The sequence below is a fragment of the Aythya marila genome (assembly GCF_965140915.1).
Source record: "Aythya marila genome assembly, chromosome: 5".
Classification (NCBI taxonomy): domain Eukaryota; kingdom Metazoa; phylum Chordata; class Aves; order Anseriformes; family Anatidae; genus Aythya; species Aythya marila.
In genome coordinates this window covers 19,591,233-19,615,078 of record NC_139046.1, presented here as the reverse complement: position 1 = coordinate 19,615,078, position 23,846 = coordinate 19,591,233, and the positions used below count along the sequence as shown (strand labels likewise).

At 53.0% G+C, this 23,846-nt stretch overlaps 1 protein-coding gene across 3 annotated transcripts in view; it reads left to right on the top strand.

Moving 5' to 3' along the window:
- The window catches only part of MYRF (myelin regulatory factor), a 62,881-nt gene extending 39,039 nt beyond the window's left edge, over positions 1 to 23,842 (top strand). For 2 of the 3 annotated variants that reach the window (XM_082761426.1, XM_082761424.1), the window contains 19 exons: positions 5,000 to 5,195; positions 5,633 to 5,709; positions 6,009 to 6,119; positions 6,410 to 6,500; positions 8,021 to 8,221; positions 8,913 to 9,021; positions 9,486 to 9,595; positions 11,584 to 11,744; positions 12,261 to 12,333; positions 12,653 to 12,741; positions 12,906 to 12,974; positions 15,715 to 15,800; positions 16,015 to 16,176; positions 16,924 to 17,217; positions 17,769 to 17,856; positions 18,198 to 18,272; positions 18,424 to 18,526; positions 18,957 to 19,031; positions 19,409 to 23,842. In XM_082761426.1, the coding sequence (XP_082617552.1) occupies positions 5,000 to 5,195; positions 5,633 to 5,709; positions 6,009 to 6,119; positions 6,410 to 6,500; positions 8,021 to 8,221; positions 8,913 to 9,021; positions 9,486 to 9,595; positions 11,584 to 11,744; positions 12,261 to 12,333; positions 12,653 to 12,741; positions 12,906 to 12,974; positions 15,715 to 15,800; positions 16,015 to 16,176; positions 16,924 to 17,217; positions 17,769 to 17,856; positions 18,198 to 18,272; positions 18,424 to 18,526; positions 18,957 to 19,031; positions 19,409 to 19,495 (2,257 nt within the window). In that variant the 3' untranslated portion in view covers positions 19,496 to 23,842. The remainder of the gene's footprint in view (positions 1 to 4,999; positions 5,196 to 5,632; positions 5,710 to 6,008; positions 6,120 to 6,409; positions 6,501 to 8,020; positions 8,222 to 8,912; positions 9,022 to 9,485; positions 9,596 to 11,583; positions 11,745 to 12,260; positions 12,334 to 12,652; positions 12,742 to 12,905; positions 12,975 to 15,714; positions 15,801 to 16,014; positions 16,177 to 16,923; positions 17,218 to 17,768; positions 17,857 to 18,197; positions 18,273 to 18,423; positions 18,527 to 18,956; positions 19,032 to 19,408) is intronic. The other variant, XM_082761425.1, reaches the window with a different exon arrangement.
- The last annotated feature ends 4 nt before the right edge of the window (positions 23,843 to 23,846 follow it).

Here is a 23,846-nt window from a genome sequence, read left to right as displayed (position 1 = left end):
TCACAAAATTGGGTCCCTTAGCAGGTCCCCCTGCCAACAGCAGGACAGAAGTGTCTCGAAGTCTGTTATGTTTGGAGGTTGATCACCTGAGAAGGAGATTTTTCCAGATTTGAGATATAGACGAGACTGTCTTTCTGCTGTGAACATCTTGCTGTGAGATGCTGAAACCTGGTGGGATCTGGGAGTTTCTTGGAGATCCAGCAGTCTGTCTGTGTCAACCAATGGTACCACCTTCTCTGTACTGCTTTTCTGGGGAGGAACTCGAGCTGCTGGGCTCTTGCCAGCCTTCTGTCAGGACTTTGCACGTACATTCACCGTGCCCACCAGCTGTCTGATCTGGCAGCGTCTCCTGGGAACAGATAAAAGTTACGTGGTCCCAAACTCTTTGGCTAAGGATGAGTAACACGTGCATGTTGCACACAGTTCACAGCAACCTCCTTGCCATGCAGTGTGCTCTGCATACACAAGAAGCTGCATCCAGCGCTTAGCTGCACAGGCTCACCTGTGAATCTACTGCCAGCCACTTGCCTCCCCCTTCCACTTGTTTGTCATTTCATATATGTGGATGCCACTCTGGCCTTTCTTTCCAGTTCCTTGCACAGAGGCTTCCTGAAGAACTGATGGCACTGCTGTTAGTGTTGGCTGGTGATGGGACATGAGGAGACCTTTTCTCCTTACTCATGCTGCTCTTGGTGAAGTCACTAGTAAGCAATGCTGAAAGATTTTTGCTCCTCAGAAGTTTACTGCTATGTTTTGTAATGATCAGTAGCCCCATGAGAGTCTGTTCCAGCTCATATCAGCACCATTCAGGCTCATTGAACAGCTCTTTTTTCTTATGCAGTGAGTGGACATTGTCACATCAGATCATATTTGCGTTCTCTTGCTTATAAATATGTTGAAAAATTCATCTCTGTTCAGTTGTTTTCCTGGAGAAAGCTGCAGGGTAGGGGCCTTTCAGCTATTTCTCTTTTTTTTTTTTTTTTTTTTTTTTTGCTGTTCTGTGCTATACCTTGGGGCCAGGCTCCTTCTCAGCCGTTGTCTGAGCTTGATGACATGGGAACACCACAGGGGGAATTGGAACTAATCCTGCCTTTCCTGGGTAGCATTTCTGCCTTCTGACACCCACGTAGCACAAATGAATATTGTTTTGTTAATGGCAACAGATGCCCATCCCCAGGCAGGGGGTGCAGCAGCCCTCTCTGCTGGGAGAAGAGCAAAGGGGAGCCAGGCTCACCTGGGGGGCACGTGTGTCATTTCAGTATACAGTCCTCCTAGAAGCAGGCTAGGTTAAGGAAGCAAAGGAGAGGACAAAGGGAAGAAAGGAAGGAAGGGTTGCAGCATGGATTTAAGTGGAAGTGTCTGGAAATCTGTGTCTTGGCGTGGTGGGCTGATGTCTCAGGCTTTGGTTATGTGGGCTGAGGAATCTGTGTTGGTTGAAGGAGACGAAGGTTTCTGGATTAGTTTTATTGATAGTATGTTTCTCCTTGGCCTTTTGCACTGGTCTTGTGGTTTCAGACTCACTGAACCTTCAAAAGGGTTAGCTAGTTTCCAGCAGCGGTGCCGAAGAGGCCTGGAACCAGGCAGTTCACTAATTTACTCCTGGGAGCAGGAGTAATTCATCTCCCTGACAGTGTGCTCTGATAAATGCCAGCAGGCTCCCTCCTCCCTCTCCCCATTTGTTTACAGTTTGAGGTAAGGCAGCTGGGGAAGGGTAGTGCAGCGCTCCACAGAAACCTCTCCACACCGAGGCCACTGCCTCTGTGCTCTGGGAACTGGGCTGGTGCTGTTCCCTTCCCATCAGGCAAACTGGTGCTCTCCATGCCCACAGGCTTTCAGAAGCCTCATTTGGAAGAACTGTGCCTACAAACAGCACTGAGCTTATCCTTGCTGCAGATCCTGCAGGAGACAGAGAGCAATGTGACACAGTCCCATCCAGCTGGACGTGTTTTAGGTTGAGTGACAAAAGTGTCTTGGGCTAAGTCCAGCCTGGGAAATACCTTGGTAATGGATCACTGAGTCTCACCTCCTCATGGTGTGTCTCAGGGACCATCCATGGGTGCTGAGCCCTGGCCATGCCAGTGTGGCCGTGGCCGTATCAGTCTGATACAGACTGGCTGAGAGGGCACAGTGGTGCTGCTCGACTGTGGGTTCCTGTCCTCCGTCCTGGTGCTTGTGCCTTGGAAGAGAAACAAAGCAGAGACTGTGTGAAATTAGTGAGTGGTTGAATTAGGGGGACTCCAGACATCATGTCTTAGGTGTGGCTGAGATACTGGGGAACCTGTAAAAGGAGAGAGATGGAGGAGATTTTTTCTTCCAGAAGGGGAATGGCTGATGGACTGAGAACATCCCTCTGACAATCTCGTTCTCTGGCATGGATCTAAATACAGGTCCCGTTCTGTCAGAGACATGATTTTTCTTTGCAATTCCTTTCCCTTAGTGTTGTGTGTTCACATAGTGGATGAGGGCACTCCCAGCTCCTCCAAGTGTGGATGCCAGACATGGTCCGTGGGGAGTTTGTAACCTCTCACCCTCAATTGGCACAGGGAGAGAGCTCTGAAACCTCCCCTCCTCTGATCCTGGCCTCCTGAGTCCTGTGGTAATCTGCTTTTGTCAGTGGGGACCTTCTGGCTAAAATAATCCATTTGACCCCAGACCTTTTATTCCTGACGCTTTGCCCTCTGGCCTTTGAGGTCTCTCTGGGAAAAGCCAGCCTTGCTCTGGCTGCCCTCAAGCCGTTGACTGGTGTTGTCCCTAATCCCAGGAATGGCCCCGAGCCGTTAACTGATGTCTTCCCTAATCCCAGGAACAACTCCTGGCCTGGGGCCGTTCCCACTGTGCTCACAGCAGCCACCCACTGAAGAATATCTCTCAGGAGGGACTTGCTGCCAGCTTGGCTCCTGAGGACAGGGCCTGGGGCAAAAGAAAAGCTGCATGGCAGTGGGAACGTGGCTTTGCTGCTTCCAGGTGGGATTTACAATCCGATGAATACCCCAGCCCGTACACCATTTGCAGTGGGGTGCACGCTGAAAGCAGGGACCCCACCCTGGAGGTTGGCACTGGTCACGGCCATCGGGACAGCTCAGTCCTTTGGGAGCTCGAGGAAAGGGGGGCTCTGAGAACGGGCCTGTGGAGGGGCCACGTGTTTCTGGAGACGGGGGGAGCCTGTCTTCCTGTTTTCGGCATGTGTTTAGCAGCCATCAGTTTGAGTGACATTAACCAGAGCATGTTTTGGAAGCATCTGTGGTTTAGAAGTTCGGCCAGTCCTTCTCATTCCTCTGCTTTCTGTGTTACAAGCCACTGAGGCGAGTGGTTAATACCCTCTGCAATGGGCATGCAGGGGTGGCTCAGGGGCAGGGAGCTCTTGGTGGAAGCAGCTGGGAAAAGGGCTCCAGCACCCATGGGCGAGCACAGAGGGTGCCAGGGCCAGCCCAAGCGAGATGAGTAGATGAAGAACTCGGGGTTGTGGCCAGGAGGAGGGCGACCGCAAAGGGGAATTCCTTTCATGCTTCTAGGCTAAGGTAGCGCTCTGCTCCCACCGTCTGGTTTGTGTTCAGGGACGGCACGGGCAGCCGCGGTCCCTCGGGTGTGAGCAATGACTGCTTGCTCACAGGCATCCACGACAGCCTGGAAAGTCCCCCCAGATTTCACCTGGCAGTAACTGTGCGAGGGCTCTTGTCCCAGAGGAAAAGAGGTGGCAGCCCGTGGGTGTGTGGGGAGTGAGAGTGGCCCTTGCATGTCTCTGCTTCCTGGAGTCCTCTGCGGTCTGCCCCATCCATCACTGTCAGTCTGTACGCCTCCCCAGTGTCCATCTGTCTGTACTGAGACCTAGAGGTGGAAGTCAGAGGTAGTTTGTTTTCATGGAAGAGTACTCAGTAATTTTTAAGATTTATGTCAGACTAGGCTGAGCTACCTTTCACCTCCTGAATACTTTTGTAGGTACAAAAAAAATGGCAAAAAGATGGGATTCTGGTGTTCTGCTAGAAATTGTTGATGGGGAAGCAAGCCGAGAGGCATCTCCTCCAGGCGGGCAGCATGTCCCGGGGGCCCACCAGCCCAGGTTGGGGCTCTTGGATGGTGAGAGAAAGGGGACTTGCTGCAAAGGCCACATATTTCCCTCGTTCCCATGGTCACCAGCCTGTTAGGGAGATGCAGATTAAACCTCCCCAGCTGGTGCCTGTTGGCCGGGCAGCCAGGGCCCCCTCTTCCTCCTCTGGATGTGCTGGTGGGAGCTGGAAGCTGCTGGCAGCAGCCGGGGCAGGTGTCAGCGGTGTCGGCAGGAGTCTGGCGTGCAGGCAGCACTTCTCTTATTCTTCTCTTATACTTCTTCTCTTATACTTTTCTCTTTTATTGTGTTAGTACTGTAGTTTAGCATATAGAGGGATGTTCACCCCAGCAACCTCATCAAATCCTAATCACAGGAACCACATTTCTTTCCGGTTGAAGACTCAAGCTTTGTTCAAGCATTGCTTGCAGCTCTAACGGGATGATAGGGACCTTCTCCGGCCTCTTATCCTGCATGGCAGGACAGATTTCTGTGCAGGGCTTGGGCAAGGTGTTGGGTTCGTGTCTGAACCAGGGAATCCTGGAGCAGTGTTGGTGCAGAGCAAGAAGGACTGCCTGCACGACCAGTGCAGCATGTGCTGGTGCTCTGCAGCTACGTGATGCTGTCTCCTTTGCCCCAACTTCTTACACCCTCCTTCTCCTTTGTGCTTGCTGTGCCTCAGGATTATTTTGTGGGTGTACATGTGAGGAGAGGTGGCCTCCTCAGTCTGCTGAGGTGGGACCATTCATGACACAGTCACTGTTTGTCTGTGGTGGCATGTGGAAGTGAGCCCAGGGGCCTTCCCAGACAGGGTGGTTTACCTGGGACATGTACCTTGCCTTACAGACCCCTTGTTGCCTCTGTTTCTGTGTGCATGGCTCATCCTGCCCCCCACAAATGTAAGCCTCTTGTGGTGTGCTCAGTGCTCTGGTCTAACATCTGCTGCCTTTTCCACAGCCCCATGCTCACGTACCGTGTCGATGCTGACAAGGGGTTCAACTTCTCAGTGGGTGATGACGCCTTTGTGTGCCAGAAGAAGAATCACTTCCAGGTCACGGTCTACATCGGCATGCTTGGAGATCCCAAGTATGTGAAGACCCCTGAGGGGCTGAAACCCTTAGAGTGCTTCTACCTGAAGCTGCACGGAGTGAAGGCAAGCAGGAGCTAAGGGCCAGGAGCAAATCCAGCAGGGAGAAGGGGAGCTTGGCAAACAGCTGGGATCAGACGACATCGTGTCTTTCATGTGCTAAGTCGTAAGGGTGATTGTAGGAGAGTGCTGAAGGCCAGAACAAGGCAGACCTTGAAATATGAGTCCTAAGACAGACTCAATTACACCCAGGGCTGCCTCTCATTCACCTTTGGCTCCAGAGGTTTGCAGGCACTTTGGGAAGATCCATTCACCCTCAACCTCCTCCCTGCCAAGGGAGACACCCGTGCTTGGACAAGAATGGCACCCAAGCTCGGTGTTGCACCTTAGTTGTGCTGAGTTGCAGGAGGGGCTGGGCAGACAGCTGGCATGTGCAGAGGCTGGGGAAGAGGCGGTGGGAAGGGGAAGGGCTCTTTATCACGTACCCAAACCTTTCTTTCCAGCTAGAGGCCTTGAACCAGTCAATCAACATAGAGCAGTCGCAGTCTGACCGCAGCAAACGGCCCTTCAACCCTGTCACGTGAGTATTGCCCAGGCTGCATTCATGTCGGGGAACTGCTGCTGGGGAATAAGCATTAGCAGGAGAGGGTGGGGAAGGGAGCTGAGCTAGAGGCCTCAGGGACTGTATTGTGGGTAGCACACCCTCCAGCTTTATCCTCTGTTGCCCACAGCAAAGTTTTATTTTCTTTACATTCCCCGCTCCACTCTGTGCCCAGTTCATAGACCTACCTTTGTGGAGCAGCCCAGGAGATGGCCATTCCCTAAGGAGCCACCTCTCCAGCAGTATCCTCACTCTCTCCTGTGTTTCCCCTTCCCCAGGGTCAACCTGCCTCCAGAACAGGTCACCAAGGTCACTGTGGGGCGGCTGCACTTTAGTGAGACCACGGCCAACAACATGCGGAAGAAAGGCAAGCCCAACCCAGACCAGAGGTGAGGAGCAGAGACACCTTCAAGTTGTTCTGAGTTCTCAAGGCCTCTGGATGTCCCAGTCCCCAGCCTTGGGGGGGTGGCAGGTCCATCACTGGCCCTCCTTGTCTGTGTGGAGGAAAAGAGATGTCTGCTGTGGCCACAGGAATGGTTGTCCCTGTTCTATGAGGGGTTGCGGACAGGGGAGAGGGGATGTGCTGAGCCCACTGTGACAGCCTGGTGACTCAGCCTTGGGGCAGACTCAGCAGTTCCCAGTGCAGGACGGCACCCTGACCTCTCCCCTCTCTTGGCAGGTATTTCATGCTCGTGGTAGCCCTGCAAGCGCACGCACAGAACCAGAACTACACGCTCGCAGCTCACATTTCTGAGCGCATCATCGTCCGAGTAAGTCCTCCCTCCTCCCTCAGCCTCTGTGGGTGCCTCCAGCCCTTCACTGGGTGACCTGGGCAATTCTCTTTCTGGTTTTCCCCACCCAGCCCTCGAATACCTTCTCCAAACTGTCACTGCCTTGCTTGTAGCTATTCCTGTCTGTGCCTGGGTTCTCACTCCAGCCTTTCCACATCTGTTTGGTGAGAGCAGCTTCAGGGCATGCAAGAACCTGGTGCAGGACAGGGAAGGTGTCCTCTTGTCCCAGCCCTGCCCTAGTGCCAGAGCTGTTGGGAGTGAGGGAACAGTTGTTAGGACTTTGTAGCAGGGACAAGACCTCCTGGTGCAGGAAGACTGGGTGCCTTCTCAGGGCTGCATGTTTTGCACACGCTAAGGTGGCAGTGCTCAAATGGGAATGCAGAGGAGCAGGAAGAGAGAGGCACCATCCCCAGACCCTCCCAGGGCTCTGTTAGGAGAGCAGCCAGCTCTGTGGCCTGAAGGCAGGGGGTAAAACACGCACAGAGGGGCATTGGGGTCTTCAGACAAGGGCATGATGAGTTAGTTACATAGCCTCCAGGGTGCCCAGAACTTCACAGAATTGCAGGCAGCCTGGACTACCCCATCCCAACCTGTGAGTGGGTTACAAAACTGTGGCAGCAGGCCAGAACCCCAGGATTTGGGGCTCAGGAGCCATATCAATTATGGTCTCCAGCTGTCTTGCATGGTTCTGGTTGGAACTGTTGGAAGAGCTTTGAAAGCTGAGATAACAGACAGCTCAAGAAGGCAAGGACTTTCCTTTAGAGAGAGGAGCAGAGTGGGCATAAATTTGGTTCTGCTGGAAGAGGCTTAGACAGGACAAGCAGATGAATGCCAAGATTGCAAGGGCAGGCTGGGATCTGTTCCCAGAGCTGGCAATGGATCCCTGCCCCTGCCACTTTCCATTGTGCTGCTGCAAAGCTGTCTCACACCTCCATGGCCTTGCTTGTTCTCTTCTGCCTCTGCTGTGACTGTCTGCTCAACTGCTTGCTGTCCCTCCTGCTGGTGCTGTCACAGCTTGGCCTTGAGATATTCTTTGGGCCATCATGTGGTGAGCTGTGGGATGGAGAGGGCATCCCTGCCAAGATCCTGTGCCTTGAACTCTTCATCCCAAAGTTCCCCTCTGGCTTCTCAGGCCACCTGGATCAACATGCCCCAGTTTCAGCTGAGACCCTCCCTATTCCTGGCTCCCTTCTGCAGAGGCGTGACAGCTGTGCTGTCACAGTGCTTCTGCTTATCCCCAACTTTGTTTCCCAGCTGTTTCCCACACACACTAAGGGGGACAGTGTGCTTGGAGCTCTCTGATGTCCACCAGTTCCCTGTGGCCTTCCCTTCAAACCAGTTCCTCTGCAAGGTGCATAGTGGGACAGGACTGTGGGGCTCTCCGGATGACACCCCTCTGGCCATGTCTCAGAATGCCTCTGCCCAGCAGCACTGCAGCATTCTTCTTCTTGGTTTACTTACTGTTGTTTCCCAGTTCCCAATTTCCTGTCTCTCTACAGGCCTCCAACCCTGGCCAGTTTGAGAGCGACAGTGACGTGCTCTGGCAGCGGGCACAGCTCCCTGATACTGTTTTCCACCATGGCCGGGTTGGCATCAACACAGACCGCCCTGATGAAGCCCTCGTGGTCCATGGCAATGTGAAGGTCATGGGTTCACTGATGCACCCGTCAGATGTCCGAGTGAAGGAGGACATCCAGGAGGTAAGAGCCAGGCTAGGTTTGGCTGATCAGGGATCTGAAAAGGCACTGCAGAAAGCGTAGGTGTTCTTGTGAGCTTGTTTCAGCAGATGATTTTGACAAATTCATAGGAAGCCTGAGCTCTTATTGACTGGTGAGGAATGACGTTAGCACTCTGTCTTTCTCTGTGTGTCCCAAACACAGCCAGTCCATTATGTCTTAAAGAATATTGGCACTTCCACTGCTAACCACAACTAGCACGTGCAAAACAGACAAACCTGAAAACAAGTGAATACCTCAGGCAGCACATTGGGGCTTGCCAGAGCCTGAGTGAGAGGCTCAGCTCTGCTCTGAAGTCCTCTCAGCTGGATGTCCCTGTACAGGAAAGCTTGGTGCAGTTGTGTCTCATATTTATGAAAACTGCCTCTGCCCTGTGCCTGGTTGTGCAATGGGGCTCGGTTTCCTCCTGGCTTCTCTGCCCAAGGAACATATCCAATGATGAGAACTGGAGATTAATCCCAGTGCAAATGCTCTTTGTCCCCGTGGCTGGTCTGAGTAGGGTTCAGGGCTGTTTCATGGAGTACCTCTTGCCTTTGGGACCTGTCATAAAAGCATTAACACGAACTGTAGTGGGTTTTGCTGCCTGGGGTCAGAGTCATGGGATCTTAAGAAGCAACACCCCACTTAGGAGTTGCACATGTCTGTTTTGTGCCAGGTGGACACCACAGAGCAGCTAAAGAGGATCTCCCGTATGCGACTAGTACACTACAACTACAAGCCCGAGTTTGCAGCCACAGTGGGCATTGACAACACTTCTGAGACAGGTACGGGCCTTGTGTCACCCTGCTGTGTTTTCCTGCTTACATCTGTGGCAGCAGACCTTATATTCTACGACCTACAGTAGAATTTTGTTCATGGGGCAGCCCCACCAGGCACAGGGCTGGAGTGGGGGGGCTCTCACTAACTGAAGCATAGGCATCTAATAAAGCTCTTTGTTTAGTGAGCTGGAGAGAAAGTGGCATTTCCCACAGGCATTTCCCATGTACCCAGCCTTGTCTGAACAGCCTCTTCTTCCACAGCTGAGACTCAGTGGTCTGTGGGATGCCCAGGTGATGGGGCCTCTTTAGGAGCTCTGCTCAGCCCTGCCCAGACTGGGGTGAAGGGGAAGACAGCCTTTGTTTTATCCCCAGCTTGGAGGGTTCCTGCCAACAACCGCACGGGCAAGAGAAAGATTTGTGGCAGGAGTGCTGTCCAGATCCCTGTGACCCACTGTATCATTTCCACGCAGGTGTCATTGCACAGGAGGTAAAGGAGATCCTTCCTGAAGCTGTGAAGGACACTGGGGACCTCGTCTTTTCCAATGGAAAGACCCTCGAGAACTTCCTGGTGGTAAACAAGGTCAGTGGCAGCCCAAAGGGACAGGAAGGGTGGGGAAGCTGGGGAGGTTGTTGAATCTGGGTCAAGGGAGTTGTGGAGCTGGAAGTGGAAGAAGGAAATAATGGTGCCCGGGAAATCTTTCTAAGCCAATACCACTTGTACAAGTTTCAGACCTGGCTGATCTTTCAGATGTCAGGAGCAGACCTGGGTGGACAGCAGACATCTGCAGGGAGGAACTAGCCTGATGTTGGTGAAAGTTGGCAGCATCTCCCTCGGGAAGGACTCCTTGTTGGCAGCCGCCTGTAGGGAGGCTCTTAGTCATAATCTCTCCTTTCTAGATAAGATAAGGTGGTTATGTCAAGATAACCGGGAGCACCTGGCTACTTGACCTCACCATAACCTGTGGCAGCCTGTTTGCTGCTCTGGGCATTGAGGAGACAGCCTCCTATAGCACACATCCCTGACGTTCTCCCAGAGCTGCCAGTTTTCTCCTGCATCACTCCATCCTCAGTGCCCAGAGGATGAATGGCCAGGACTGCGCTTAGTGCCATGTTTTTTCTTTGTGGAAGCCTAGATCCCTGCAGTTACATCACTAGCGAGCAGTATCCAGGACCATGGGCTTTTCCACAGTGTCCAAAACCCTCTGAGCTCAGTGCTGTATCAGCATGCCAGTGAGGTGCTGCCTCGCCTCAGGGAGCTTTGCACGGGGATATGGAGTAGCAGATCCTGAGGGTGGATAGGAGGCATGGGTGATGCCACAGTGCCAGCAGCAGTATGTGGGATGTAGCTGTGCTTGTGCTGGAGGGATGTGCTTGTGCTGGAAAGCCTTGCCTTTACCAGAGGGGCTGCAAGGGGAAGGCTGCTCTCCAGAAGCTTCTGAATTTGGGCTCTCCATTGATCTGAATCAACTGGATGTTGGATAATGATGCAAAATAGCTCCAACAGCTTGCACCGCAAGCAGGAGACAGACTTGGAGGGCTGGGAAGTGGCAGAGAAAGGGAAAGTGGGGAGAATTCCTCACTTAATTTAACCAAGGGCTCCTGATGAAGATGAGTACTTTGTGTCTGTCCTTTGTGACTGAGGACTCCTTGGAGTAACACCAGCAGAGGACACAGTTCTCAGGGATCCTGAACTAACAGCAGTGTGCTCAGGTGGCCAAGAAGGCCAACGGCATCCTGGCTTGTATTAGGAACAGCGTGACCAGCAGGGCTAGGGAGGTGATCGTCCCCCTGTACTCAGCTCTGGTGAGGCCGCACCTCGAGTACTGTGTTCAGTTTTGGGCCCCTCGCTACAAGAAGGACATCGAGGTGCTTGAGCGGGTGCAGAGAAGGGCGACGAAGCTGGTGAGGGGCCTGGAGAACAAGTCCTACGAGGAGCGGCTGAGGGAGCTGGGCTTGTTCAGCCTGGAGAAGAGGAGGCTCAGGGGCGACCTTATCGCTCTTTTTAGGTACCTCAAGGGAGGCTGTAGCGAGGTGGGGGTTGGTCTGTTCTCCCACGTGCCTGGTGACAGGACGAGGGGGAATGGGTTTAAGTTGAGCCAGGGGAGTTTTAGGCTAGATGTTAGGAAGAACTTCTTCACTGAAAGGGTTGTGAGGCATTGGAACAGGCTGCCCAGGGAAGTGGTGGAGTCACCATCCTTGGAAGTCTTCAAAAGACGTTTAGATGTAGAGCTTAGGGATATGGTTTAGTGGAGGGCTGTTAGCGTTAGGTTGGAGGTTGGACTCGATGACCTTGAGGTCTCTTCCAACCTAGAAAATTCTGTGATTCTGTGATTCTGTAACACTTATTATTTGGGTTGAGTTTTAGCAGAACTCTTGTTCTCGCAACCAGGGGCTGTGTGCCTTACTGGGTGGGTCTCATTTCCACTCCCCCAGTGCTGGGGGGGTGTTATTTAGGCTTTCCTGTGAAACAGGGCACAGGAGAGCAGTCAGAGTGGATGGATCCATAGTGGGGAGAAGGCGTGCCTCCATGTGCCCAGCCACTCAGACTTCTGACCTGTTCCCTGGCAGGAGCGTATATTTATGGAGAACGTGGGAGCTGTGAAGGAGCTGTGCAAACTGACAGACAACCTGGAGACTCGCATCGATGAGCTAGAGAGATGGAGTCACAAGCTGGCCAAGCTCAAACGGCTCGACAGCATGAAATCAACTGTGAGCTCTGGGACATTCAGGTATGAGGGCAAGGGAGCCAAAACGGATCTCTTCTTCGAGCCCAGGCAGCCCTGAATGGCAGCCCACTTGGGGAAAGAGGAGATGGGAAGGAGGGATGGGGCATTGGCAAGTTATTTGGTCTGCAGTAGATTCAGAGAGCTCACGGATCTGTCATACACATACCAAAATCCTGCTCTCAGACCAGCCCCCCAGAAAACACTATGAAATCATCACCATGTTTTTCCAGATTAGTGAGTGGCATTCTCAGAGCAAAGAGTTTCTTGCGTTTCCAAAATTGTTATACTGACCTATGTCAGCTTATGAAGGTTTGGGGCAGAATTCAGGCTTTCTGAGCCAATGCACCAGCACCCCCCTCCACCCCAGAGCAGGCTGAGTGACAAGGGTTTGTGCCTGTCATGTCACAAAGAGATTTCTTCCCTGGCAGAGAATCACGGTTTTGCCTGAGAACCACTCGAGGTGCAGTGGCAGGGCCTGTCCCTGCACAGCTCAGCTCGATTCCTCCTTTCTCCTTGCAGCCAAGCAGGAAGCCAGTTCAGCCGTGCAGGAAGCATGCCCCACAAAAAGAGGCCCCACAAAGTAGCCAGCAAGGTAAGGGACTGCTCCCAGCTGAGTGTTGCTGTGCAGGGGAAGGTGGTCTGCTTGGGATCAGTCTTCTGCATGGTTCTCCAGTGTTTTCCTGCACATGCTGCAGAGGGAGAGACCCGGACTGCTCCCATTTCCTTATCTCTCTTTCCTTTTCATCCATGCCTAATGAAGGCCTTATCTGGCTTCTGCTCTGAGGGGTTTCAGGGCTTGCAGGGGAACAGGAGGAAAGTTTGGAATGTGATGGGTGGGATCCATGTTCAGAAGCAGAGAGGACCAGAGCAATAGAGAGTCCTGAGCTGATATTGCGCTTTCTGTCTTGTAGTCACCATCAGTTGTCCCGGAGCAGGCCTGCATCAGTCAGCGCTTCCTGCAAGGCACCATCATTGCCCTGGTCATCATCATGGCCTTCAGGTGAGACCATATACCCAGGCTGTTGCTTCACCATCTCTCTCCAGCTCATCAGCTTGGTCTAGGCTGGGCCAACCAAACAGGCAGTGCTGGAAACACAGTTTACTTCGTTTCCAAGGAGTGGTCTCATGCCTGTCCTCAGCTTGTACCTCTCTCTGTCTTTTCAGTGTGGTGTCCATGTCCACACTCTATGTGCTGAGCTTGCGCAGTGAGGAGGACCTTGTGGACATCGATGGGTAGGTACCTCTGGGCTCTGTGGGAAGGATGTGGTGCCTGGGGCAGTCTGAGGCAGAAAGAGCAGCCACCGTGGGGTTACTGACCACGGTTCCAGTGAGCCACGCTGTAAAGCCAGCCAAATGTGTCCATGTATCCAAGCCTTACATTGTTTGCAGCAAGAAGTGAGAACAGAGAAGAAAAGAAAATGTCCTGAAGTTTGTCTGCTCACATACTCATGGCCTGTCTGAATGTTATTTGGTTGCCTCTTCTGATGGATTAAAACAGCACAGACCCACTGCCTCTGGTGGGGCTGGACCAGGCAAGGGCATAACGCAAGGGTACAGACTGCAAGCAGTGTCCTTAATGTGGAGAGAGTATCGAAGGAATGGCCCCAGCACAGTGTGCACACGGTTAGCCTGGGCTGGGCATTCAGTTTCAGCACACTTCAGTCCTTTGGGAGCTCACGATACCAGATAATGAGTCTCTTTTTCTCTCTCTTTTCCCTGTCCTCTCCCTCTTGTTGTGGTTACATCTCCCATCCAACCCATTTTCTTTCTACTTTCTTTAATTTTCCCTTTCCTGTCTTTCCATTTCCATTATTTTCCATGCCCTCTTTCATTCCCCCCTGCCCTTCCTCACTTCTACCAACCCTCCTTTTCTTCCCTTCTCCCTTCACTGCCCTGTAGCTCTTTTGCTGTGCCCACTGCCTGTCTCCTGGCCCTCTTTCGGCACAGGGGTCCCGGGGTCCCGGTCGCTCTATGCCCACGGTACGTTACTCTTTCATTCTACTGTTATTTAATTGTTGCATCCTTTCTCTCAGTTCCTCTTTTTCTTTCATCCACACCACAGAAGACAAAGAATCTTAGGCAAAACATGAAGGCAAAGAAAGGGATACAAATACAGCTCAGCAGCTGGAGCTCCAGGAGGAAGGACTATAGACCCTGTCAGGCAATATAAAAGGGAAATTAGGATTAGTGGATTGAAGAGGCAGTGAATCAAAGGCTAAATAAAGAAGTTACATACTGCAGGTAGAGCAGGAGCGGGCAGTATGAAAGATGTGAAGGGAGTATTTAAAAAGGATGGAGACTGAAGAATTAGCCCCAAAAATGTTCCTACCCTCTCTTCATATATGAGTAGTTTTATTATGAAGGGTCACTCTCAATTATAGGACAGCTTAGTGTGCAAAAGAAGGACATAAAAAAAAAAAAAAAAACAGCAACAAAAAAAACACAACACAACTTAATTGTTTCTTTATATGAGCCATTACTACTGGGAATGCTTGGGAAGGTACTGACTCAGTTCTCCTGGTGTCTGACTCACTAACAGGCAAGTTACTGAAGTGTCCAACTGGTTTATAAACTCCACTCCTATATTTTGCCACTGCAGGAAAAGCAATATCTTCAGAAAAATAAATAGAAAGCGTGTTTGAGAGGTATGGCCTTAAATATCTTACTGCAACACCAGGAAAGCTGGCTGAGCTACAAATTAGGAACAGACACGTAAAGCATCTTTGTTGATGTGATCTGCAGGGCTGCAGCAACATACTTCCCTTTAAAGGAAAACAGGTCTTATTTGTCTATCAGCACCCTTTGAACAAAGTGCTGCATAAAGAGCAGTGGAAGGCGTGTTAATTTGTTCTTTTTAGAACTACACAGCAGTGTTTCACAAGAAGCTGTTAAAAAAGTAGTTGCTCATGGGATGCAAGATAAAACCAGGCATGGAAAGTGTTGACAAAGGAAATGGAGGACCTTGAGTGATAGAGGTAGATCTTCAGCTGGGATGAAGGTTGGCTCCAGAGGCTGGTGTCCACATGTCCTCCAGGAGACCACTATTGTGTCTCCTTTAACTAAAAAAAGAAGTATATGTAATAAGGTAAGTCTTGCAGGTGACAGTGGTATTTGGGCTTCTCTAAATGAACAAAGGCTCCATTTATCTTTGATAAACCTTGATCGGTGCTAAGGGGACAGGCAGGACAAGCAAAATGTGGGACAGAGAAAACTGAACTGAGGAGGGACTGGAGAGGTGAAATTTTTAATTTTTGTTAGGAACTGAGTAGGAATCTCTGCCTGGTGGGCAGCTGCAGTCTGTGAAGGCAAGAGGCTGTGTTTATCCCATCTCTCCACAGGCAGTAGCTGGTGCCTAGACAAAATGAAAAGGGGAGAAAAACAGCACCAGGCAGTGGTTAGTCACTTCTCACATTTGCCCCACCACCCACATGAGGTGCCTGTGGCTTTCTCAGCCTCAGTGAAATGCCTGAAATTGAGTAGGACAAATCTAGGTGGGATTGTGTGTATTTCTAAAAAAAAAACAAACAAACAAAAAAACAAACACAAGGTGAGGAACCATCTCAAATCTTGAGACCCAGGCATGTAAATCCACCCCAGAGATCACTATTAGAAAGTAGATTCACTGAGTAGTCTTTTCCACAGTGAGCACCAAGGGAGCATTGCTCGTGTCCTCTGAACCAGATTAGGCTTGTCCGTGCCATGGGACAGCCACACCATCTTTTGTGACATTTCCTAGCTCTCCTAGCTGTCTTTGTGGCTTGTGTGCCTCTCTCCTGCCTTGCTTTCCTTTCCCAGAGCACTCCAGTCTACTGCTGGAGTCCAGTCTACTACCACTGCACTCTGTGCCTGCTCTTGCTCTGTGTACCTGGTCCCATCGACCCACTCACTGCTACAGCTGCTTCTCCCTTCCCGTACAAGTGACACCGTGGTTCCCTGCAGTGGAGGTTTTCACTCATGTTTTCCTACATTTCAGGGCAAGCCAGAACTTTGATAAAACGCAGATGGTGCGATCCACAGCTGCGTCAGGCGGAGCCAGTAGCAAGACCCCCCCACAGCATGGTAGGTCACAGCATGGCAGGGGGCACAGCAGACACACAGGGGTTGTGGTGCTGGGTGATGGTCACAGCTGTAGCTCCTTGCCATGGGTTCACTGGCGTGGAGCTGTCTGCATGCTGGGAGGTCCTGGGGCTGTGGTTTTATGGACAGGGTGCTGATGGCATGTGATGCTCCTTCCCTTGGCTTATTCCAAGTGTCTCTCCTCTTTGCCCTGCAGTCACAGCAAATGTGCCTGACTTGCTCAGCAGTTCCCCCGGTCACAGTGTGCTAGCGTGCTTCAACCCACCTTGTTTCTCCATGTGCTGCTCTGCTGCTCCCACCAACGTCTCCTCCATCGCCCTGTCTGAGACCAGCCCTACTCATGCCACTAACAGGACAGGTAAGTACCAGCCCAGCAGGAGGTGCTGGGACAACTCTCTGCTGTCCGTCCCACCACTGTGTCACCTCAGATCCCTCACCTAGTTTCTCACCTACCTCTTCACCTTATGAAAATGACACGCAGCCTCCGCAAGGTGCCCAGTTTCCTCCACACCCACTGCCTGGAGGGGCTGAGACCTGCTCCAGCATGCAGCCAGGGGGCAAAGCAGGACTGCCAGGCTGCTCAGCCTTTGCTGCCTGTGCGGTGTGGTTTTGTACATCCCTGATCATGCTGTCAGGGTAAGTGGGGACTGGAAGGTCTCTGGAGCTTGGCCAGGAGAGGCTATGCCAGGCCTGTGTTTGCTTTGAGCAGGGTTTGGGCAGGCCAGGAGCTGCGCTGCCTCTTGGCTGCACAAGCAGGGCTTTTGCAAGCTCTAACTCCATCACCATTGCAGGAGCAACAGCACCTCAGGCAGTCAGAGCAGAGCTGTAACAGCCCTGGAGTCATGCCTTAAATACTGCCCTGTGCAAGGGCAGTGCAGTGCCCGCTCTTTGTTCCCACAGCCTGTCACAGCTTCCCTGTGCTGCGAGGATTTTGCACCATTCCCTCCAGGCATGGAGGCTGTTACACATGGGGGTGTAATGACAGAGAAGACGCTGGGACAGGATGAGCCCAGAGCTGACAGCCCTTCTCTCTGCACTGGCCTTGGAGGCAGGAATGCTGCCAGCCTCTGCCTCTCAGTGCAACCTCTCTCCCTTTCCTTTGCAGACCAAAGTCAGACCTCACTCCTGCCAGTGACAAATATCAAAGCCAAATCCAGGGGCGTCACTGGAAAAGCGACCTCCTACACCAAGTGGCCAAAGACGCCTGACAGGTCTCAGAGCTTCGGCAGCCCCAATGCCAGCCCCTCCTCCCCCTTCACCCACCTCCAGGGCAAATCCAAGTACATCTCCAACCTCTCGCTCTCCCGCAGCAACTCCCCACTGGGGCAGGCCCGGCAGCAGCGCAGCGTCAAGCAGCCGGTGAGCGAGTGGCCCCGCACGGAGGATCCCAGCACGGATGGTAGGTGGGCCCTCTCCTCTTCCATCCCCACAGCAGCACCGCACCCCCGGGCAGCCTCTTGGGATATCCTCCGTTGTCTGGGTCCCTCACTGTGTCCCTGGGCTGTGGCTTGTTCATCCTCAGCTCTTCCAGTGCAGCCGGGTTCAATCTCCACCTCTGCACTTCCTCCCCCTGCTGCCCTACGCTTTCTGGTCGAGTTAGTCCCTTGGTTCCCTTCTGAGGCTGCCGTTACGGCAACTGCCTTCATAGCCCCACCACTCAGCCTTTTCCAAATTAGATTTAGAGAAAGAAATACACAGGTTCAGTCATGTTGGTAGCAGAGGGAAAGGAGTTTGCTGACCAGCCACTGGCAGCAGAGCCTCAGGCTTGTGGCTCTCTGTGGCTGGACATGGTGTTAGCGCAGTGTTGCAGCAGGGTGACCCTTCTCTCTGATGGCATGGGGATGCAGAAAGACAGTCTCAGTGCCTGGCGTCCCTTCCAGCCCTCCTCACCCAGGCTGCCCCAGCTGCCATCCCTTTGCCGTTCCTACATTGCCCGTCTCCCACCTGCAGGGCCAAGCCCAGTGCTGCGCTCCATCCGGATCCTGGAGATCGACATGGCCATCCAGTCCCAGTACTGCACAGCCAGCAACGCATGCAGGTGAGCAAGGCTGGGATAGCTGCTGGCACGGTGGTGGCATCCTGGGGAGCTCCAGAAGCAGGTGGGCAGCTCCTGGAGCTTTGGGCCTTTTCCTACCATCACCCAGAGGCAGCCCTTGCCGCTCCTTGGACAGAGGAGCTGGGGCTTGGGGTCCAGCCCTGCTCCTTCACCTGCAGTGCAGGAAGACTGCATTTGATGATGAGTTCTCCCTTGGGAGCTAGCCTGGGAAGCCCTCCCCTCTGAAGTCCCAACCCAACAGAGACTTTGGGTCCTGTCCCAACCATCTCTCAGCCAGCTGCAATGCTGCGGTCAGGTCTAATGCACTTTCTGTCTCCCTGTAGGACTGGGAACTTCACCTACCGCATCCCTGTCAGCCAGCTCACAGCAGTGAACACCAACCTGACCCTGGAGATGAAGTGAGTGGGCAGGGCTGCTTTCTTCAGTGTTTCTGTACCCTCGAAGTCAGCAGGATACTGTGCCATGTCATTGCGGTGTCTGTTGCCCAGCCTTGTAAGAGACAGCAGAGGCTGGTGCCTTCCAGGGTCTCACCACATCTTGTCTCCCCAGCTCCTCCTCCACGTTGACCATCTCCCTTTGTGATGTTGTCTCCAGCGACCCCTGCCAGGATGCCGTGAGCACAGACAGCTCCACCAATGCCACAGACACGCAGGTAGAGAGGGTTGGGCTCACAGAATCCACATTTGTGAAGCGTCACCCCCAACACAACACAGATACCTCCAGAAAGGACTACAGCAGTCTGGCCAGGGCAGCACAAGAGTTGCTGAAGGGACTTTGTGCTCTGATAGCTGTACTCTGCACTGCCTGCTGTAAATGTACCTCAGACATCCCTGCACCAGCTGGTCATGTAGTACTCAGTGCTTCTGATGCTTGTGGAGCTGGATAAAATGTCTAAGTACCTCCTTGCCCCACTCTCAATCCAGCTCTATTGCTGATCTTGGAGGTGGTACTTCTGCTCCAGAGACAGCTGTAGGGTCACTCGACAGAGGGGGGTTGTGCATTTCCTTGCTAGTCTGCCCTAGGAGGACGTCCCGGGATGCTCAGCCCGGGTCTCATCTCCCCCCTTCTGTTTTCTTCCCCAGGAAACATCGCACCGTTGGCCTCTCGTGATGATGTCTTTCAGGGAGTTCACCTACCACTTCAGAGTAGCACAGCCTGTGAGTACCAGCAGCTGCTTTGCCTTTCCTCTTGTCCAGGGCTAAGTGGAAGGAGAGCGATGGGAACGTGGCACCATCGTGGCACAGGTTTCGTGCCCACATTGTGTGGGGAGCCTTCCACAGCCCTCTCCAGCACGGCTGTTCCCTTCCAAGCCACGCAGGTAGTAGAGGGATGTAATTCAGGGCGGGGAGGGGGGGGAACAAGTGCCTACCCACACATGGGGAAGGGCAGTGCGACAGAGCCAGCTGCTCACACGCAGGCCTAGAACAGATTATGATCTTTGTCTGTGCCAGCACAAAGTTCAGGCACAATTCCCCCCCCCTCAGAGCATGCATCTTGCCTGTCTGTAAGCTCTTTTTCTTGCTTTCTCACATAGGGCCGAGCCAACTGCAGCACTACTCCCGAGCAGATGGGACACCTTTTCACTGACTATTATTTCCAGTTTTACTGGCTCTGTGAGTGAGTCCTGGCAGCACCAGTGCCCTCTGGTTGGAGAGAGGAGGGGGACTGGTGACACTGGGGAGACTCCCGTACACCCTCCTCCAATAGCCCCCAGCCCCACCTTACCCCCATCACCCGCTTCAGGCGTGGAGCTGGTTTGGCTGTGGCTGGCGATGCAGACACTGAAGCACAGCACACACAGAACATAGGACCTAAGCCACAGAAACACAACCAGCCCTGCAGTGTCTCCTGGACTCACCCAGCACCACCTCCCGCCACCCCACACGCCCCAGACACCTCTCCATCCCTTATGGGGGACACTTGTGTCTCCCGTCGCTTCTCCTGCCCCCTGTGACACTGGATTTGAAAGCATTACACTGGACTGAATGTGGACAGATCTGCCACGTCCCGCAGCACGGATGGGAGCTCCATCCTGTACTGGCCCAGTGGTCCCAGATGTGCCACGTCAGCTCTCCGCAACACTGGAATTGCTCAACACTGGAGCCCTTTCCAAGAGGGAAACGCTGGAGTTTCACCTGGAAAGGAAGGCTGTGCCTGGACGTACTGGAAGTCGTACACTGGAGTTGCTGTTCCTTCTAGTTTGGCCCAGGGCCATCCCCTGCAGCCCCCCTCCACAGACCCCTGGAGACCCCAGGACCCCTGAACAGACCATTCTCTGCGGACAGCAAGAGAAGGTGCAGCTTCCACGTTTGCCCTGCCTGTCCCCCTCTCCTCGCTGTGCTCTGTCACCGTATCCAGGTCTGGATGGATAAACCTAAGAACCCCACTGAAGATGCTGCTGAGGCTGTGCCCAGGCCAAACCACGCGTGGGGATGCTTGCCATCAACCCATGGGAGAAAAATTAACCCCAAGCCACCTGTGTTAAGTGTCGTGGGGACCCGTTTCCTTCGTTTGCCAGCAGCGCGTGGCCTCTTGCAGTGCATGTGGAGCTGCCCAGTCGTCTCGAGTCAATGCAGCTGCTCCACCCAGACGTGCTGAGAATGACCACTGGCAACACCCAGCTCACCCTGCAGAGCCAGGCTGGGTCACTGGGGCTGCATGGCCTGGTCTCACTGCACCACCAGGCTAACAGATCTCTGCCAGGCACTGGCAAAAAGAAGCTGATTTTCTCCCACAAAGGAGGAGACAACAGCAGTGACTGTGGGTCCTTGCTGTCACCGTTCTCAGAAAGCAGTGATGTTGAGTGTACTTTGGGTATTTTTACTGTTACAAGTTCTTAACTTGCTAAACTACTGAATTTTATTTTTTTTTTTAAGCCGTATAAAAATGGGTCTCTTAATTCTGTCCCTGTTGAGCTACGTCGTGTCTCACATAGGAAACCAAAGGGGGCCACTGCTGAGTTCCACAGTAAAGCTTGACTGCTACAGCTGTGCCGGGACATGTCAGAGTGACCAGCGCTCACGCGTCCTGCCCCAGCCCCTCTCGCTGAAGAAGGAGCCCTCTGCACTCCTGGAGGCTGAGCCACCATACAGCTGTGACTCGTTTTTCCAAGGAAGCAGCAGCCACTGCTGTGGAAGGGCAGTGAGGGGGAAACACCACTCTCCAGTCCTGAAGGAAACTCTAAAGCTGGCTTCAGAGAAGAGCAACCTTGCCCCTTGCGGCCCCGTCGCTGGACACAGGCGGCTCAAACCAAACTGGTTTTGGGAAAGTGCATCAGGCTCCGGCTGCTGCATTTTGTTCCTGTCAGTGGAGATGGATGCAGCAGTCCCTCTGCCACCACCAGCTGGCTCGGCTGTGCCGGAGAAAGAAGCTGCAAAGACGTTTTAGCTGATAGATGGTTCCTACGTGCACGTCGTGGGACCCTACCCTGCCTTCCCTCCCCAGCCTGGGGAGCAGCTTTATCTCCTGTCACCTGCTTCAGAGCTCCCTTCTGAGTTTCTCCCAGCAGAGCAGCCGTAGCCTTGCGCTTCCTTGCAGCATCACTGGGGGTTTGTGTCCCTGCCTCCAGAGGACCTGGCCCCTTCCTTTGTTTGCAGGGCAGATTCGAGGTCAGGTCTTCATTCCCGTGCCGTGCCTGTGGGCAGCAAACAGCGACCTACATCGGTGATGCGCTCCGGTTACTAAAACGCACTGAAGCCTGGGCAGCCAGGAAACGGAGGGTGAGCAGGGAATGCCAGGCAGCCAAGTGGGAATGAAGCTCACGGAGGCCTTCTGCCCCGCTCTGGGGAGCCTGGAGAGAGAGCAAGAGGTCCAAAGGCATGGGGGTGCCTACGCACACACAGGTCAGTCAGCTCCATGTCCAGGCTTTTCTGCTGCCTGCAGCTGGTAGGGAAACCCTGCAGCAAAGCGCTCTGGAGAGGATGCTCGCTGCTCTTCTCTCCACCTGCCCGAGGCGTTCTTGCCCAGCCTTAACCTGTGAAGTTGCTTTCTTGGCAGCTTTTACTCTCCAGTTGGCAATCAGTGGCCCAGCCTGGCAAGTCCTTACTGAGGTGAGCGATGCCTTGTGCTCCTCGAGGGCTGCTCAGCTGAGGGGTGGCCTTCTCAGACCCTTCTCAGCCACTGTTTTCCCTTACTGCCAAACTGGTCTCGATGCCCGTGCCCTTTTTCAGCCCCCGCAGGGGCACCAGGCAGTGCCGTGAGGGCCAGAGCTGAAAGTGCTGCCTGCAATCCCCACCACCGCCCCCCTCACTGATGGTCATGGCTGAGGGCAGCTGAGAGCCGGGTCTGCTTCTCCCCTGCCGCAGGGGAAGCTGCTCCGAGGGGGGAGGAAGCAATCAATCACTGGAAACGCCAGCAGCAGTGGCCCAGGGGGAGATGGAGCCTCTCAGGTGTCCCCGCAATGCTTAGCCATGGGGTTTATGAGGGCCCCAGCGAACCAAGTGCCTAAGGGCTACGGGAACATCTCTAGTGCCTTTTTCTGCTAACAGGACTGTACAAGGGAACGGTGGTTTCCCATGCGTGTGCTGAATGCTGCGTGCCTCAAAACCAGCGGCCAGTTAGCTCAATAAATGAGGGGAGGCAATAGCTAACGTGCAAAGGGTGGTCTGAGCCCCCATACAGCTGTTTTACAGCAGAAAACCACACGGGCTGACAGCGATCCACAGCATCAGAGCTTCAGAATGCCATCTTCGGCATCTTATGTTGCTGAAAACCATATCTTTTGTCTTAAAGTACACCACAAATCATACACCAGCTCCACGGGCAGCTGCACAGCAGTATGACAGCAAGGCAGGAACGAGCTCAGAGGGGGGGTTGTAGTGATGAAAGGGTCATGGGATTGCTTCTAAGCCCCCAGAAACAGCTGTTTGCACAGGCTGCCCCTCGAGGTTCCTGCCCTGCCCACCGGTAACTACAGCTGTGTTCCCCATCCCCAATCAGTAACAAGAGAGTTAACAATCAGGCCTTTCCCTGCATGAGACGGAGGGAGCTCTGAGCCGATGTCTCCAGCCTCACAGCCTGGGGAAAACCCTCTCTTCAGCTGGAAACAAGATGCTTCATCTCTCTAGACATTCTTGGCAGGAAGGAAGACGAGCGTGGATACGAGGCCACTTGCCAAAGTTTGGCTCTTTCGGAGTTTGTTTCAAAAGCAAATTCACAAACATTCTGTCCTACTGTTAGAGCTTAAAGCCTGTAAATAGAGACTATGCCACCACTGCAAGAATTAAGGAAAAAAAAAAAAAAAAGTAAAGCACTAATTTGTTTGGTTTAAATGTTGCTGTCACAGCTTTAATCACTGTATATTGCCAGCAAGTTTGTAGAATTGCCTTCTTAGCAGGTATTATTGATTATCGGTTTTTATTTGTGGGAAACAAGTTTGGTTTCCCTCCTTTCTTTCTGATTTATATTTATATTTTGCCGAATTTGAGTGCTGAGTCTCCGGATCCCCCACTTTTTTGTTTGGCTTATTTAGACTTTGTTTTATGCTCAAGGTAAATACGCCCATATAAATAAATATATAAATACTGCTTTGTATCCAAGGATGGCTCCTGGCTGCGTTCCTCCCTTGCTATGAAAAAACAGCCTTTTGGGTCAGTAGCTATAAGCTGCTTGTCACAAGACTGAGGAACCCCAGTGCCACCTGCTCAGCGTGAGCTTCCAGACGTGCACAGGTTGGGGTCAGGATAACTGCAGGCTGTGGCTGCTCACTGCTACGCAGCACACACGCTTTTGACCAGATTTAAGTTCTGGCTCATGCCTCAAAGGTCAGGTCCAGACCCAAAAGCATCTGAGAGCACTCGCAGAGGGAAAGCTCCTCTACCAAATAGGAAAGTTTGACACCAGGGATGTGTCACACACCACCAGCTGCAGTTTCACAGCAGTAACTCTGCAGCTCAATTCCAATTGTGTGTTCAATAGCCTAGAAGGAAATACAAACTGTGCTCGATTCCTTACAAAACAGCTGCTCCAGCTGC